This window comes from Rhodnius prolixus, unplaced genomic scaffold (genome assembly GCF_049639745.1).
Source record: "Rhodnius prolixus isolate KJV_2025 unplaced genomic scaffold, Rpr scaffold_4, whole genome shotgun sequence".
NCBI lineage: Eukaryota > Metazoa > Arthropoda > Insecta > Hemiptera > Reduviidae > Rhodnius > Rhodnius prolixus.
The window spans coordinates 48,713,553-48,729,527 of NW_027411614.1; the positions used below are offsets into that span (position 1 = coordinate 48,713,553).

At 33.4% G+C, this 15,975-nt stretch overlaps 1 protein-coding gene and 1 non-coding gene across 2 annotated transcripts in view; both read left to right on the plus strand.

Annotated features, from left to right (window-relative positions):
• Positions 1 to 15,975, plus strand: part of LOC141456507 (uncharacterized) — a 175,206-nt gene that overhangs the window by 154,753 nt on the left and 4,478 nt on the right. The window contains exons 3-7 of the mRNA XM_074132569.1: positions 5,821 to 5,950; positions 10,478 to 10,592; positions 11,577 to 11,737; positions 15,348 to 15,496; positions 15,596 to 15,740. Coding sequence (XP_073988670.1) covers positions 5,821 to 5,950; positions 10,478 to 10,592; positions 11,577 to 11,737; positions 15,348 to 15,496; positions 15,596 to 15,740 — 700 coding nt within the window. The remainder of the gene's footprint in view (positions 1 to 5,820; positions 5,951 to 10,477; positions 10,593 to 11,576; positions 11,738 to 15,347; positions 15,497 to 15,595; positions 15,741 to 15,975) is intronic.
• On the plus strand, positions 15,170 to 15,243 carry TRNAT-AGU (transfer RNA threonine (anticodon AGU)). The gene has a single exon. It is a non-coding gene; the product is annotated as a tRNA-Thr (tRNA).

Here is a 15,975-nt window from a genome sequence, read left to right on the forward strand (position 1 = left end):
GGTAAAGTACAACTCATGTTTGTTCTATCTTACATTAGCATATACCTCTCTCTCTTTGTTTGCCCCTAAACTCCAGGCTGGAGTGTATGCTTTACATTATACACAAGGAAGTTTATGCATTATTATGTAATTTTATATAACTTATGTTTATGTTTCTCGTTCTACGCCCCTTAATTTACGATGTTAATTTACCGATATTTTATACTGAATAAAAATATAATTTTGAGTGGTTTAAGGATGAGTTTTTTCTGGCTCTCTTATTTTAAGTTCCGCTGTAGGAAGTATTGCAATCGTGCAGATTTTCCATTTTCCAGTATTCACCGGAAGTAGTGGTTTTTAGATCCTATGAACAGGAAAAGTGGTTATCACAAACTGGTCTGTCTGGCACTTTGTTCTTCTCAAAGTAGCTTTAAACGATTTTCTTAATCAATACTTAACTATCTCCTTAATAGAAACTTAAAAAGCTTAAACAAGTTAAGTATAAGGGTTGATTAAACGACAAAAGGTTCACAAATCAGCAATCCAATACGTATTTCAGCTCGTAATTTCACCCATTCAGAAACGTACGGAAAAGCTCATGTGTTTTATTCGAACTTTATAATAATAACATTTAAGAATTTTACTGCATTAAATTTTCATTTTAGAATTTATTTGATGTTAATAGAGCCTTATGCTGGCCATTTTCATGCACAAAATATTTGATCAGTAAAGTGTAGATTTAACTTAGATTGATTGTAATAGGGGATAATAAATATTTATGCACAGATTTTTTTCAAGAAAATGCAAATGAAAAAAGTAATTGTGACTTTTATTATTTTTAAAGAAATTAAAAATTCATAACCCAACATACATTAATTAAAGTGCAACTTTAGTGCAGCAGTAGCTAGCAAACATCATCGATTTAAGTTCATTCTTCGATTAAATTGATTGTTACTTCACCTTATCAAGTAGTTAAATAATATACTCGTATGCTGGCCATTTTCATGCACAAAATATTTGATAAGTAAAGTGTAGATTTAACTTAGATTGATTGTAATAGGGGATAATAAATATTCATGCACAGATTTTTTCAAGAAAATGCAAATGAAAAAAGTAATTGTGACGTTTATTATTTTTAAAGAAATTAAAAATTCATAACCCAACATACATTAATTTAAGTGCAACTTTAGTGCAGCAGTAGCAAGCAAACATCATCGATTTAAGTTCATTCTTCGATTAAATTGATTGTTACTTCACCTTATCAAGTAGTTAAAATTCTATAAATAAAGAAGCTCTCATATTCTTCTGTAGCTAAAAATTCCTAATTAAATTTGACTAGATTCTTTTGTCAAATTAAACGAAAAGTAGAAAAATGAAAAATACAGATCTTCCATTTTTATTACAAGCCAAAAGAGGGCGTGGTGTGAAATACATGGAAGGTAGGCGTGGCATTAATAAACAGTTCTCGCTTCTGATTGGCTCTTCAAACCAACCTACTTTCCACACTTCCATTCTTTACTGTGATTGGTCAAATCTTTATTGTTAATTATTTCTATGAAAAATAAAAGTTTAATTTTTTTTACTAATTTTCCCTCCGTAGGTATTTAATGAAGAATCAAATTATGCAATAAAACCTTTTTCTCTATAAAAACATGAAAAATAGAAGATTTTTCTTGCTTATTGTCGCGTTTTCTATAGTAATAACGTAAGGATAAACAGAAAATTGGGAATAATGGTTAATTTTCTTGCAAAGCAGGTAACAGAAAATTGTGGTTCATGTTTCATGTTCCCCTTGGATTTTTCCCATGTTTTTTTCCCAAAGGCGATATATCTGGCTATACAGTTCAGGATACTTTAAGGATTCCTATTATAAATAAGTTTTTCGTGGAAAAAATTTCTTAAAATATAAATCTAGATCTTTTTGTACATAGTGTGCACTTTGTGTTTAAAGAAAATTATCAGTTTATGTTAAAAACCGGAAAATGCATTAAAAAAAAAAAAAGTGGTAGACCTGGTTTTCTTTCACAAACCATTATTTTAGAGTCTAAGTTTTACTGTCGTTTTAAATTTTTGTGTTCATGTATCTTTCTCTTTATACTGAATTATCACATCCTTTTTTTGCCTGTCATACTAAATATTTTCCTACATTTTTCCCCATTTTCTTATATGACCAAATTAAAAAAAAACTTTTATACCTATTTCCTGTTGTAAAGTAATAATTTTGACCTAGTTACTTCCTTCTGTAGACAAAATTCCAGAGAATCACAAAAGTAAGAAGTCACATAAAATGACGGCAACATTAACTTTTAAAGATATGATTTAAAATGGTAACGATATTGTCTGGATAATATAACAAAGTTTCCCCCCTCTACTTTTTTTTTAAATAATTCATGAGAAAAAGGAAATGTGAGAGAAAGAGAAATGAGAAAAAGAATGTGGTGCTAACACGTCTTTCTCTTACATTCTTAATTTCTCTTACACATTCTCTTTGAACCCTGAAACTTTAAACATATTTACCTCTTACTAACAATGTACAGTTGTTGGTAAAACTGTACATTAAACTAAAAAGGGAAACCTACTAGAACCGCCCTGGAAAGTAATGTACAAAAAAAATGATTTATAGAAAAATGATTTATAAAAAATGATTTTACAACACAGTATCCGACTCTGCGATTAGAGCAGTTTCAAAACAAAAATAGTTTTAAATTTGAGGAGGTTGCAGAGGACAGTGTATTAGACATCGTGAAGAGGATGAAAGGAAAGAAGACTGAAGATCATTATGGTCTTTCAAACTATTTTATTAAAAAGACTATACACTCTTATATTAAACCTCTTACAAAATTAATAAATAATTGTCTGAAAAATGGTACATTTCCGGAGGTCTTAAAAAATATAAAAATCATACCTGTTTACAAAAAAGGAGATGTAAATAATGTGACCAGTTACCGACCTATTGCAATTGTACCAGTTATTTCAAAATTACTGGAATCACTAGTTGCCAACCAGTTGTCTTCATACTTTGAAACCTTAGGCCTATTTCATAGGAATCAATATGGCTATAGGGCGAACAGTTCGACTCAGCACGCCATATGCGCCTTAGTTGAAGAAATATTTCAAGCCTTTGAAAATAAAGAAATATGTGAGGTTACGTTTTGTGATTTGAGTAAAGCTTTTGATATGGTATCACATGAAATATTGTTAAATAAACTGCAGATCTACGGTATAGAAGGAGGACAGTTGGAATTTTTTAAGCAATATCTGGTGGGTAGAATGCAATATGTGTCACATTTAGGAGAAACATCGGAATTAAAGACCGTACAGTGTGGAGTTCCTCAAGGCTCTGTTTTGGGGCCGCTCCTGTTTTTGATTTATTACAATGATGTTGGTGAGTGCTCCTCAGGAAACTTTTTGTTTTATGCGGATGACACCACACTCATTACAAAAGATAAAATCTATGATAATGTTCAAAAAAGTACTTCTAATGGTCTGATGTTTCTGGAAAACTGGTTAATACTAAATAAGTTATCTTTGAATAAAGGGAAAACCACAACAAAGGTTTTTAATCTAATTCAAGAACAAAATGACCCACCTGTCAAGTTTTTAGGCATTACTATGGATTCAAATCTTTCCTGGAAAGGTCACATTCAGATGCTGAGTGGTAAGCTGGCACGACTGATTTACTTATTTAAAAAGCTAAGAGATGTGGTGTCTCTGGATGTTCTGAAAACAGCATATTTCGGCTTGTTCCAGTCCAAGCTGAGTTATGCACTGCTACTATGGGGAGCAGCCTCAGATGCAAAAATCATTTTTAAAATGCAGAAAAAGGCCTTACGGATGATGTTTTATAGTAGAAAAATGGACAGCTGCAAACCACTATTTAAGGAGAATAGAATATTAACATTACCGTCGTTATTTATTTATGCCAATATAATGCATATAAAGAACAACGAGAAAAATGTTTTAAGAAGTGATGAACATTCCTACAATTTAAGAAGCAAAAATGACTTACATTTGCCTAGACGGAGATTGTGTAGGTCTGACAAGGCGCCGGGCATGATGGCAGCCAGGATGTTCAACAAAATTCCACAATCAATAAGAAATACAGAGAAAAAGGAATTTCAGAAAATGATTAAAGACTTCTTATTGAATAATATGTTTTATAAAATAGAGGACTTCTTGTCAAGTAGATGGACTGTTACTCACTTCAAAGTTGAGTGAACTGAAGTAAATTGTACAAAGACATTGTTTGACGGATCATTTCAAAGTTCATTATAACTAGTTTATTGTGATTATTATGACGAGTCTATTGTATGTAAAACATATGTACAGGCAAAATAAAATATATTCTATTCTATTCTATTCTATAATAAAGGTAGTTTCGAGTACAAAGTTACAGAGGGGTCTTAAAATGGAAACAATTCCAAAATACAAAGTTGACCGCGTTGTTTTGTGATTGAGATATTTCAATATACCTGTAAAGCTAAGATGTATTGTTGGTTTAGTGGGTTCGATTCCCCCGGTCTTAGGCCTTGGAATGTATTTAATGTTTAATACTATGAGGAATTTACAGTAAAGTATGTTTGTTAGGCGGTTATAGGCTAGACCCGCAAAGCTAAGATGTATTGCGGTACTAGTCTAGCCCTTGGATTGTATTTAATGTTTAATATGAGGAATTTATAGTAAAGTATGTTAGGCGGTTATAGGCTAGACCCGCAAAGCTAAGATGTATTGCGGTACTAGTCTAGCCCTTGGATTGTATTTAATGTTTAATATGAGGAATTTATAGTAAAGTATGTTAGGCGGTTATAGGCTAGACCCGCAAAGCTAAGATGTATTGCGGTACTAGTCTAGCCCTTGGATTGTATTTAATGTTTAATATGAGGAATTTATAGTAAAGTATGTTAGGCGGTTATAGGCTAGACCCGCAAAGCTAAGATGTATTGCGGTACTAGTCTAGCCCTTGGATTGTATTTAATGTTTAATATGAGGAATTTATAGTAAAGTATGTTTGCTAGTCGGTTATAGGCTAGACCCGCAAAGCTAAGGTGTATTGCGGTACTAGTCTAGCCCTTGGATTGTATTTAATGGTTAATATGAGAACTTTTATAGTAAAGTATGTTTGTTAGGCGGTTATAGGCTAGACCCGCAAAGCTAAGATGTATTGCGGTACAAGTGTAGCCCTTGGATTGTATTTAATGGTTAATAAAAGAAATTTACAGTAAAGTATGTTGCTAGTCGCCTCCGTCCACGATACCCTAATTGGTAGTTGGACGTAAAGCCTGCCTGAAAAAATAGGCCTTACTACTCCTGCACACAGACTCAACCTTTCCTTAAAAAAAAAAGCTTTTGCAGATATTTAGGGAACAGATGTTTCCTGTAAAAAACATTATGTCTAAAATTTTGTCATGATCACGAACACAAGTAATGTTATATTGTTGAAAGGGAAGTGACGTCACTACTTCCTGGAACTTCTCAAAAATTAATGTTTTCTTGTGAAAAAGTTTTGAAACCTAAATGATTGAGTTAACTTAAAATAAAGATCAATAAAATCTATTGGCGACCTCGCCAACAAAGTTAAAAACAAAAACAAATATTGAAAAAGTCGTCCTATTCAAACAGCATTTCCGGTGGTCTGTTATTCTTTAAGATCGAAATTTTGGATGACACATTAGAGGAGAGCTTTAGTTTTACGGAGGATTTCTTTAGATAACCTTAGGGCAGCCAACTGGGCAAGAACTAGGTAAAACTTTGATCACAGTCTAATGCCCTGGAACTAGCTGGAAGATACCAAAAATAGTTTCTTTGCCTTCGGCTGATTAATCATCCCCCATCTTGTTTCAGGTGAATCTCAGTTCTGTGTGGCTGTTGCCGGAAGAAGGATATCCAGTATTCTATCGATACTTTCGAGACAGGATAACATGGTATGAAGCGGACGCAGTATGCCAGTTTCATCATGGACAGCTGATAACGGGTGAGTTCAAAAACAAAATTTCTCTTTGTCCGCAGGAGATAATAATCTGTGGTACTACTTTGACCTACTCTTGATCTGATTTTTCTTTGGTCCCTCCTCTTGCAGATTCTTCTAAACCCTTGTTGCCGTCCTTGGTGCACCACAATCTGACTTCAACACTTTCGCTAATTGCATTTTAGTATGCCACTTTTTTGGGGGGGCAAGGCCAAGAACTTTTCTAAGTTGCTCCAGTCACAAAATCTTTTCAAGTTCAAAAAAATCTAGGTTTAAGGAAAAGTGAGTGTTCACATCCGGGATTGTCTAAGGAAAAACATTACCTCCATACTTCCTTCAGAGCAGGCAACTAGTACTTCTTTTACAATTGGCGCTACAGCCCATTACTGAGCCTTGGCCTCCTCAATCCGCTTCCGCCTGTCCTGTCTATCCATTGCAGCAACCTTCCTCACTCCTGAATCCTAGCAGGTCTCTGACATCCACGCCTACCCCATCATTTCATCTTAATTCTTCTTAGTACATTCCTTACTTTACCTAAATATGGAAGATCATACTGATGGTAAACTTTGGCGGCAATCTCACTGATTGGTTCTTATCCAATCCATTCAAGCCAATCCGACTTCCAGGTGGTCGTCCAGATGTAGCAGCATTAGGCTTCCTTTAATTAAAAAAACAAAACAAAAAAATCATCTTCCGGCCAATAAAAACACTTCAACTCTAACACGAACTCCAGCTAAAAATTGAACTTCTTAACAATTTGGTCTATACAAATCCTTCCTTAATACGTGCAACCTCTCTCTGGAACTACTTACCATCATCTGTCCGCCATGCTTCTACCCTATCTATCTTTAAATCCCTTCTATTCAGTTATCTCCTTTCTATTCAGCTTCCTCCGAAATTCTAATTGTTTTAATTTATTCCCTTAATTTCTGCTGCTATTTTTATTTTCACTTTTTGTAAATACTTATTTATTTATTTATTTTCTGTTTAATCACAGGCCAAACTATTAAGGCCTCTATTTGTACCTGTATTTATTCTTAGATTCTTTATTCTACAATTGTCCCAGAATAATAAATTTCTTTTCTATTCTATTCTATATTACTGGCAATAGGAAGTCTGAAATTTGTACCGATATTCGTAGCATGATTTGAACCCCTCGATATCCGGTTTGTGGTTTACTGAACAGGAAAAGCGTTTTCTTTCTTTTCCCTGAATGCTTTGTAGCATGTTCCTTTTTTTTTATTTAGTCTTGTTAACATTTTCCACCAAACTTCTTTGTTTTTCTTTTTTCTTTTTATTTGTGGAGGGGGTGACTCAGAGGTCCATCTTACAACGAATATTTCCTTTATAAACTCTTTTTTTTTTAAATTGGGCATGATCAATGTACTGTCTTTACCAGTATTTAAACAAAGTAACAGGATTTCAAAATTAAAAAACTAATTGGCCTAAATTAAAAAAAATATATAGCACCAGGAGAAAGAACATCTCCCGAGAAAAAAGTAGTAAATTATTATCTTCCTTAATTTTTTTTGTTAGTCCACCTTTTGAAATATAATTAGGCTTTTTACTTAAAAATTTCAATTAAAACTTAATTAGATGCTTCAAACTTTTTAAGTATATCAAAAAAAGTAAATAAATTAAAATTTACAGAAGAACTCTTTGATGTTTATGATTTCCTAGTAACCACTCCTAGATTTGAGACAGGAAAATAGTTTGACGTAAGTGGATACCCCCGCTGCAATATTTCCTAGGAATTCATCTAAATGCTCTGCTTACTTCTTTCAAAAGTCCCATTTATTTACATAATAAACTCCGCCCCCCCACCCATTACTGAAGTCAGGTACAATTTAAGTAAAAAAATTCTAAGTTTGTAGAAAACTTTGTGAAAACTGAAGTGGAAAACTCTTGATAGAGGAAAAACCACTGGCTCTTTCCCGCCACCCCCTACCCAAACAAAGCCCTTTAGGGTGGACTAAAAGTGAACTCCCATAAAGTTTGTGAACTTCTCTTCTCCAGCTTAATATTTGGCTGCATAGTTATGAAGTTGGCCGCCCCATGATTTATTGCCGCCTTCAATGGGGAAATTTTGTGGCTAATTAACTTTGTTTTAGTAAAATGGAAATTAGTTTCTCGGGGGGTGTGGATATGTTTTCCTGGATCGGGGAGGAAGGTATTGAACCTGCGCCGCCTTTCCTTTACAGTTCTAGGGTCTTCACTTAACTTAACTTGAGAATCCCTTACCGGTCGGAAGTATGGACTCTCAAATTATTAATCTAAGGGAATTGACTCAACATATACTATATTTCTAAGATTTTTATTGGCATATAATAGACTGATCTTAAACTTACGATAGTAATATAAATTAGACAGAGCTGAACCCAGCTGACTCGGAGCACAACTCCTACGCTCTGAAGCTGTAGTAGAAAGAAAAAAGTAATCGCCAATTATTTCAGGCGGGGCTTAACGTCCAACTGCCAATTAGGTGTCGTGAACGGGGACGGAAGCTCATTCTTTACTATGAACAATTTTTTCTATCCAATAAAAAGTAGCCGGGATTCGAGCTGTGGATCTCCCACTTACAAAGCCATGCTCATGACCACTACACCAACATCCGCCCCTGAAGCTTTAGAAGATAGAAACTAGCTTGTGCGAATGCAATTTAAAAGAGATTATACCAGTATAATGCCCGCTCATTCTTAGTCACCCAAGAATCGGGCCAATCTACAGAGCTGTGCTCATGATTTGTGCCTTATAAGAAGAGAAAAGACCAGCTTAATGCGGCATGTGGTAATCGGAGTCAAGACTCAAGGGGGAAATTGGAAGGTTGTCGGCGTTGATCAGCTCAGCAAGTGAGATGAACTCTTGTACGTCGTATGTTGTTGAATAACTCACCTTTCCAGGAGATCTCTTCATTTAAGAAAAATTCAGAGAATTGGATGAAAAATAAGCTGGTCTCGTGCTAACGTGCTGTTTCAGGGGGTTCATCTGTTTGGCCAAAAGTTGACATTAAAGAATGTACGACTATCCAGCTTTCTGTTTTGACTTCGGTAAATAGAATTTCATTTGACAAAAGGGGTTCCTAATTCATCAGGATTCCTTTAATAGTACATTTTTTGTATTGTTGAAGATTTTAGTTCAAAAAAAATTTAATTGCCCAAACTAAAAGGAAAAGTTGTGTAGCTGTTGACTCCTGATATTTTCCAATGCTGTATTCCTAGCATCCTGATACTATTTAGCTCCTATTTCTAATTTATATGTTTATCCAGTTCTGTCACTACTTTAACCCAGACTGGAGTAGATTGCGGCCTTCCAGTAGCATGTCGTTAATCAATAAATTAATTAATGGCTGATGGAAAACTAAAACAAAAGTTCTGTAACAAGGAAAAGTGGAGCTTGAAAGCCTGGCAACTTGGAATTGGTTTTCCTTTTCAAGTTAAAAGTATGAAATAAATTTTATTTATTTAAAAGTTAAATTAGACGATTTCTTATGAGGAAGAATTAACTGTCTGGTCTGAGACAGTTTCCAAATGGCTCTTAAAAGCAGAAAGTGATTGCTCTTACTGGTGTGAGTGGTGAGAGGCGGGGGAGGGGGGAGTGTAATACTCAGGGAATGATTAAAGAGAAGTCTGGAACCCCCCATATTGTTCTGCTCGTTGCCAAGTTACACTTCCATTTTAGAACAATGCCACCTACTTCACCGTTATTACTTAGGCTCTTAATTTATCATTTCCGTTCTTGCCTGCTGTTTCTTTCTCTCAAAGCTGTTTCTTCTAAGGCTTCAGCTATTCTTTTACTCCACTCTTCTAGGAGGAAAAAAAAAAGAAGGATCTCCCTTCTGTCTGCTCTGTCTTTGTCTCCAGCGCAGTTTTATGCATAATTATTCCATATCTTCTGAACTAGAGATAATGCAGCAGACATACTTTTCTTCTATTTCTCGTAATCTGTGTCGTAAGTTTTTGACGAGGATACCAAACTTTCGAAACTTAAGCTTTTACTGTTGACACCTGATATTTTCCAATGCTGTATTCCTAGCATCCTAATACTATTAGCTCCTATTTCTTTTTATATGTTTGTCAGTTCTTTCACTACTTTAACCCAGACTGGAGTAGATTGCGGCTGTGTTTTTTTCTTTTCTTTTCCTCGCTGCAATTAAAATAATTTTCTTAGAATTTTTATTTAATTTGTACCAGAAAGTTAACTAAATTCTGCGCTCCTGTTAAAAATGTTCAAAACCAAATTGATAGATCTAACCTACTTATGTTCAAGTTCAGATAAAAAGTATTAGTGTCTCTCCGGAAAAATTGAAAATAAGAAAAACCGTTTTGAACATCACTTTTCCACCAAAAACATTTCAAAGAAAAGTTTTTTAGAAGAATACCACGTTTTAAAAAAAAAAACACGCAGGAGCCCACAAAATTGACGTCAAAATCCAGGAAAAGTTTAAAAAAACAAAAAACAAAGTCTTTTTAAATTTGTAAAAAATACTTTTAACTTTCTGCTCCTGATTGCAATAATATATAATAAACTTTACAGTGGACACGAGCAGTGAATTCGATGCAGCCAGGGCATATCTTAAAGAGTTGGACGTTGCTAATTTCGTATGGACTGGACTGAAGCGGCTGTCTTCCAAGGAGAACTTCTTGTGGCCGTAACTATCTTTGTCTTCAGTTTGCATTCAAAAAATAAAAATAAAGTAGCATCAAATTCTTACAAGAAATTTTAGTAGTAGGTATTAGTTATCAGTTATTGGTTCGCTTTACCACGCTTCGTGGTAGCAGCTGTTGACTAAAAACAACAAATATTTAAAGAAAAGTAAAAGAAAGAAAGAGAAAACTTACTTTACTCTCATGTGAAGTAGTTTTTGTCGTAGTGTTCAACGATGTGTTACCGTCTCTGATAAAGATGGGGCTGGTAGATAATCTCCAGTACAGCTGGTTGTGTAAAATGCAGCGGGAAAAACTTGTAGACTCCCTAAGTACTGTAGATCGCAAGTTATACATTTTCTCCAGTTTTACAAGAGTCAGATGCAAGTATTTTTCGGATGCAAGAATAAAGGTGTTGATTTTACACTCTGGAATCTTGATATTGCACCAATCAGCAATTACGAATGTAACAATTAACGTTAAGCTAGTGATGATGACTCGATATTAATTTTTTTGAACCAATGAACAATGGTCTCAATCTAATTAGGGCCATACTTCCGGAGACTCCAATAAAAAAAAAAAAAATTACGCAATTTAATTTGCATGACTCACGTGATTTCATCAGATCCCACAAAAAACTTACCAAAATCAATATTTCCGAAGATATCCAACCAAATTGTGATAGAGCCGAGACAAGTGCAAGTGCACTTTTGCATTATCCTTTAAATTCAAACCTTGCCTCTCGGAGTTTTAGCTTTGTTCATCTCAAAAAGCCCAACATCTGGATCGGAGAGCTGAAGGAGGAGGCGCTTAGAGACAATCTAAGATCAGCAGGATTCGCACCCGAGACTACCGCCTAAGCTATTTCCTGTACCAGTACAATTTTTTATTATTTCTTGCCGGAATGACAAGCAATTTCACTTAAATCAATCAAAATTTTGCATTCAATAATCGCTCTTAATTAAACAAAAACCATTGTTTATCTACAGTGATTCCAAGCCCATGGAAAATGCGGAAGGCCATTGGGCGGTAGAAATACCGAAAATGGATGAACCGTTGTGCGCGGCTATAGATCCGTCCAGTGATTACAGATGGCAGCCTCTACCATGTTCTGGACCAACAGTGGCCGCATTCATCTGTCAGATGCAAGGTAAATCAATGCCGATATAATCAATTTATTTGTTAGCAGGATAATATGGAAGATACAAAGCGATTTAAAACGTAAATATGGGTTTATCAATACAAAAACGAAATTAATAAGAGTAAATTTTTAAAGAAAAATCAATAAATCATAAGCGAACACAATACGATACTCATTTATTTCTAAAATCTATTGATTTTTTTCTTATCAATTAAATAACCAATTACATTAGACGGGAAAGCGCTAAGAAAAATTATCTAATATATTTATCTCTATCACCCTCGTCGTATTCATCACATTCAAATGAATACATTACCAAATTGTTAGAAAAGTAAGCTCTACAACTGATATAAATTGCATTGTTTTAGTAGTAATAGTTTATGAGATATAGAAGGTTCAATTTTGTAGGTTTTCAAATTCCTTCAAATTTCAACCTTTCATATCTGGCTTCGTATTGTTCAGAATTCAAAGAATTCTATACTGAATTGTAGAGAAAAGTTAGCTCAACAACTCATATAAATTGCATTGTTTTAGTGGTAATAGTTTACGAGATATAGAAGGTTCAATTTTGTAGGTTTTTAAACTCCTTCAAATTTCAAACCTTTATATCTCCCTTCGTAATGTTCAGAATTCAATGAAATCTGTACTGAAATGCAGAGAAAAGTAAGTTCTACAACTGATATAAATTGCATTGTTTTAGAAGAAATAGTTTACGAGATATAGAAGGTTCAATTTTGTAGGTTTTCAAATTCCTTCAAATTTCAAACCTTTATATCTCTCTTCGTATTGTTCAGAATTCAATGAAATCTGTACTGAAATGCAGAGAAAAGTAAGTTCTACAACTGATATAAATTGCATTGTTTTAGTAGAAATAGTTTACGAGATATAGAAGGTTCAATTTTGTAGGTTTTCAAATTCCTTCAAATTTCAACCCTTTATATCTCCCATCGTATTGTTCAGAATTCAATGAAATCTGTACTGAAATGCAGAATAAAGTTAGCTCTACAACTGATATAAATTCCATTGTTTTAGTGGTAATAGTTTATGAGATATAGAAGGTTCAATTTTGTAGGTTTTCAAACTCCTTCAAATTTCAACCCTTTATAACTGTCTTCGTATTGTTCAGAATTCAATGAAATCTGTACTGAAATGCAGAGAAAAGTTAGCTCTACAACTGATATAAATTGCATTGTTTTAGTAGTAATAGTTTATGAGATATTGAAGGTTCAATTTTGTAGGTTTTTAAACTCCTTCAAATTTCAAACCTTTATATCTCCCTTCGTAATGTTCAGAATTCAATGAAATCTGTACTGAAATGCAGAGAAAAGTAAGTTCTACAACTGATATAAATTGCATTGTTTTAGTAGAAATAGTTTACGAGATATAGAAGGTTCAATTTTGTAGGTTTTCAAATTCCTTCAAATTTCAACCCTTTATATCTCCCATCGTATTGTTCAGAATTCAATGAAATCTGTACTGAAATGCAGAATAAAGTTAGCTCTACAACTGATATAAATTCCATTGTTTTAGTGGTAATAGTTTATGAGATATAGAAGGTTCAATTTTGTAGGTTTTCAAACTCCTTCAAATTTCAACCCTTTATAACTGTCTTCGTATTGTTCAGAATTCAATGAAATCTGTACTGAAATGCAGAGAAAAGTAAGTTCTACAACTGATATAAATTGCATTGTTTTAGTAGAAATAGTTTACGAGATATAGAAGGTTCAATTTTGTAGGTTTTCAAACTCCTTCAAATTTCAAACCTTTATATCTCTCTTCGTATTGTTCAGAATTCAATGAAATCTGTACTGAAATGCAGAGAAAAGTAAGTTCTACAACTGATATAAATTGCATTGTTTTAGTAGAAATAGTTTACGAGATATAGAAGGTTCAATTTTGTAGGTTTTCAAACTCCTTCAAATTTCAACCCTTTATAACTGTCTTCGTATTGTTCAGAATTCAATGAAATCTGTACTGAAATGCAGAGAAAAGTTAGCTCTACAACTGATATAAATTGCATTGTTTTAGTAGTAATAGTTTATGAGATATTGAAGGTTCAATTTTGTAGGTTTTTAAACTCCTTCAAATTTCAAACCTTTATATCTCCCTTCGTAATGTTCAGAATTCAATGAAATCTGTACTGAAATGCAGAGAAAAGTAAGTTCTACAACTGATATAAATTGCATTGTTTTAGTAGAAATAGTTTACGAGATATAGAAGGTTCAATTTTGTAGGTTTTCAAATTCCTTCAAATTTCAAACCTTTATATCTCTCTTCGTATTGTTCAGAATTCAATGAAATCTGTACTGAAATGCAGAGAAAAGTAAGTTCTACAACTGATATAAATTGCATTGTTTTAGTAGAAATAGTTTACGAGATATAGAAGGTTCAATTTTGTAGGTTTTCAAATTCCTTCAAATTTCAACCCTTTATATCTCCCATCGTATTGTTCAGAATTCAATGAAATCTGTACTGAAATGCAGAGAAAAGTTAGCTCTACAACTGATATAAATTGCATTGTTTTAGTGGTAATAGTTTATGAGATATTGAAGGTTCAATTTTGTAGGTTTTTAAACTCCTTCAAATTTCAATCCTTTATATCTCCCTTCGTAATGTTCAGAATTCAATGAATTCTTTATCGAATTGTAGAGAAAAGTTGGCTCTATTTTAAGATAAAATCTTTAGTCTGTTATAATTACTTAAAATTCCATTAACATCTCCTTCACAGTATCTAGAAGGCCTTTTATTTATTCCTAGATGATTCACTTGTTTAACACAGTGCGAATGGGAGTCTATGAGAAATTGTACGGTGTCTGGGAGAAAATTGGGTGTAAAAACGTTTAGGAGATTAGAACTTCTTTCCAAGGGATTTTCTTCAAACCCGTTTAATGAAAAATCATTCATTAATATAAGTTATTAATCTACAAAGTCTAGAAACTGGTTTAAAAAGTTGAGTCTACTTCCTGTTGTGTGACTTTAGTTTGGGGCGTATGAAGAAATGAAAATCCATAATGTGGCTACCATCTTTCAAAAGTAATTAATTTCATTGTATTCGAACGGTACAGTTTTCTTGAAGAAATATGAAACCTTATCAGAGACCATTTTCTAAAAAGCACATTTCGGAGTCCAAGGGACCATAAAAAGTTTATTTCCGAATGAGAACTCAATATTCCAAATTTGGTTCAATCATAACATAAGTAAAAATCCCTATTTTGACAGCTTTATAAAGCATTTAAAATACAAATTTAAGAGATTTGTTTCTTATCTAATCCATTTTCACAAAAAAAAAAAGAATTTTCATTTGTTATCTTCGTAAAACCTGAATTAATAAAATGGAATTCAATAAAATTGAGATATTTTAAGATAAGATTAAAAGTCAAATATATATTATATAAGCTCTATTGCTTCTTAAGGAAATTTAAAGTCAGTTTGGACAGTAATGGCGCCGTGGCTTAGTTGGTTAAAGCGCCTGTCTAGTAAACAGGAGATCGCGAGTTCGAATCTCGCCGGTGCCTTCGTGAAGGTTATTTTTTTCAACTTCTATTAAAATTATTTTTTTAATATATTTATTACAGACTTTTTTCTTTTGTGTAAAATCAAATATTAAATTTTTTTCTAGTACCGCCATGGGCCCAAACTGAAGATGGTTGTATGTTGACTTCTTTGCCATCTCTCACTGTAACCTTCCTGCCTGAACAAGGTGCAGTAGAATTGATATCTGATTGCGGTCTTGAAGGAACTCGGAGAATTGCCTGCAAAGGACAAGCTGTAAGTATTGTTTTTTTTTCCCCAAAATTAAAAAACTTCAAAATTTCACAATTTATTGGTTCTCTTTAATAAAAAAAATTTGGTTTATTAATTTTGAAGAAACGTGAGGACATGATGCGACAGTTATCCTGTGAAACTTCTACAGAAGCTACCAGCAGTGATACTTGGGATGATCAGCCGACAAGACACAGAAGAGAGAGTGAAGTCACCCAAGACATGAGTTCTCATCCCAATACAACGCAAGGTTAGTTTGTTGTTGTTGCAAAAATAAAAGATTACTTCCCACATTTAAGATATAACAGTTTAAAGTAAACAACTTCATAAGTAGGCGTAAAAAGTAATTAAAGGTTTTGATTCTTTATGAAAAATAATACCCAAATTGGTATTTCCACATTGAGTATTTTGAGGCCCACTGAACGCGAAAATAATTTTTTGCCCTGGTCGGTATTTGCGAATGTGTATTAACGGAATATCTCAAA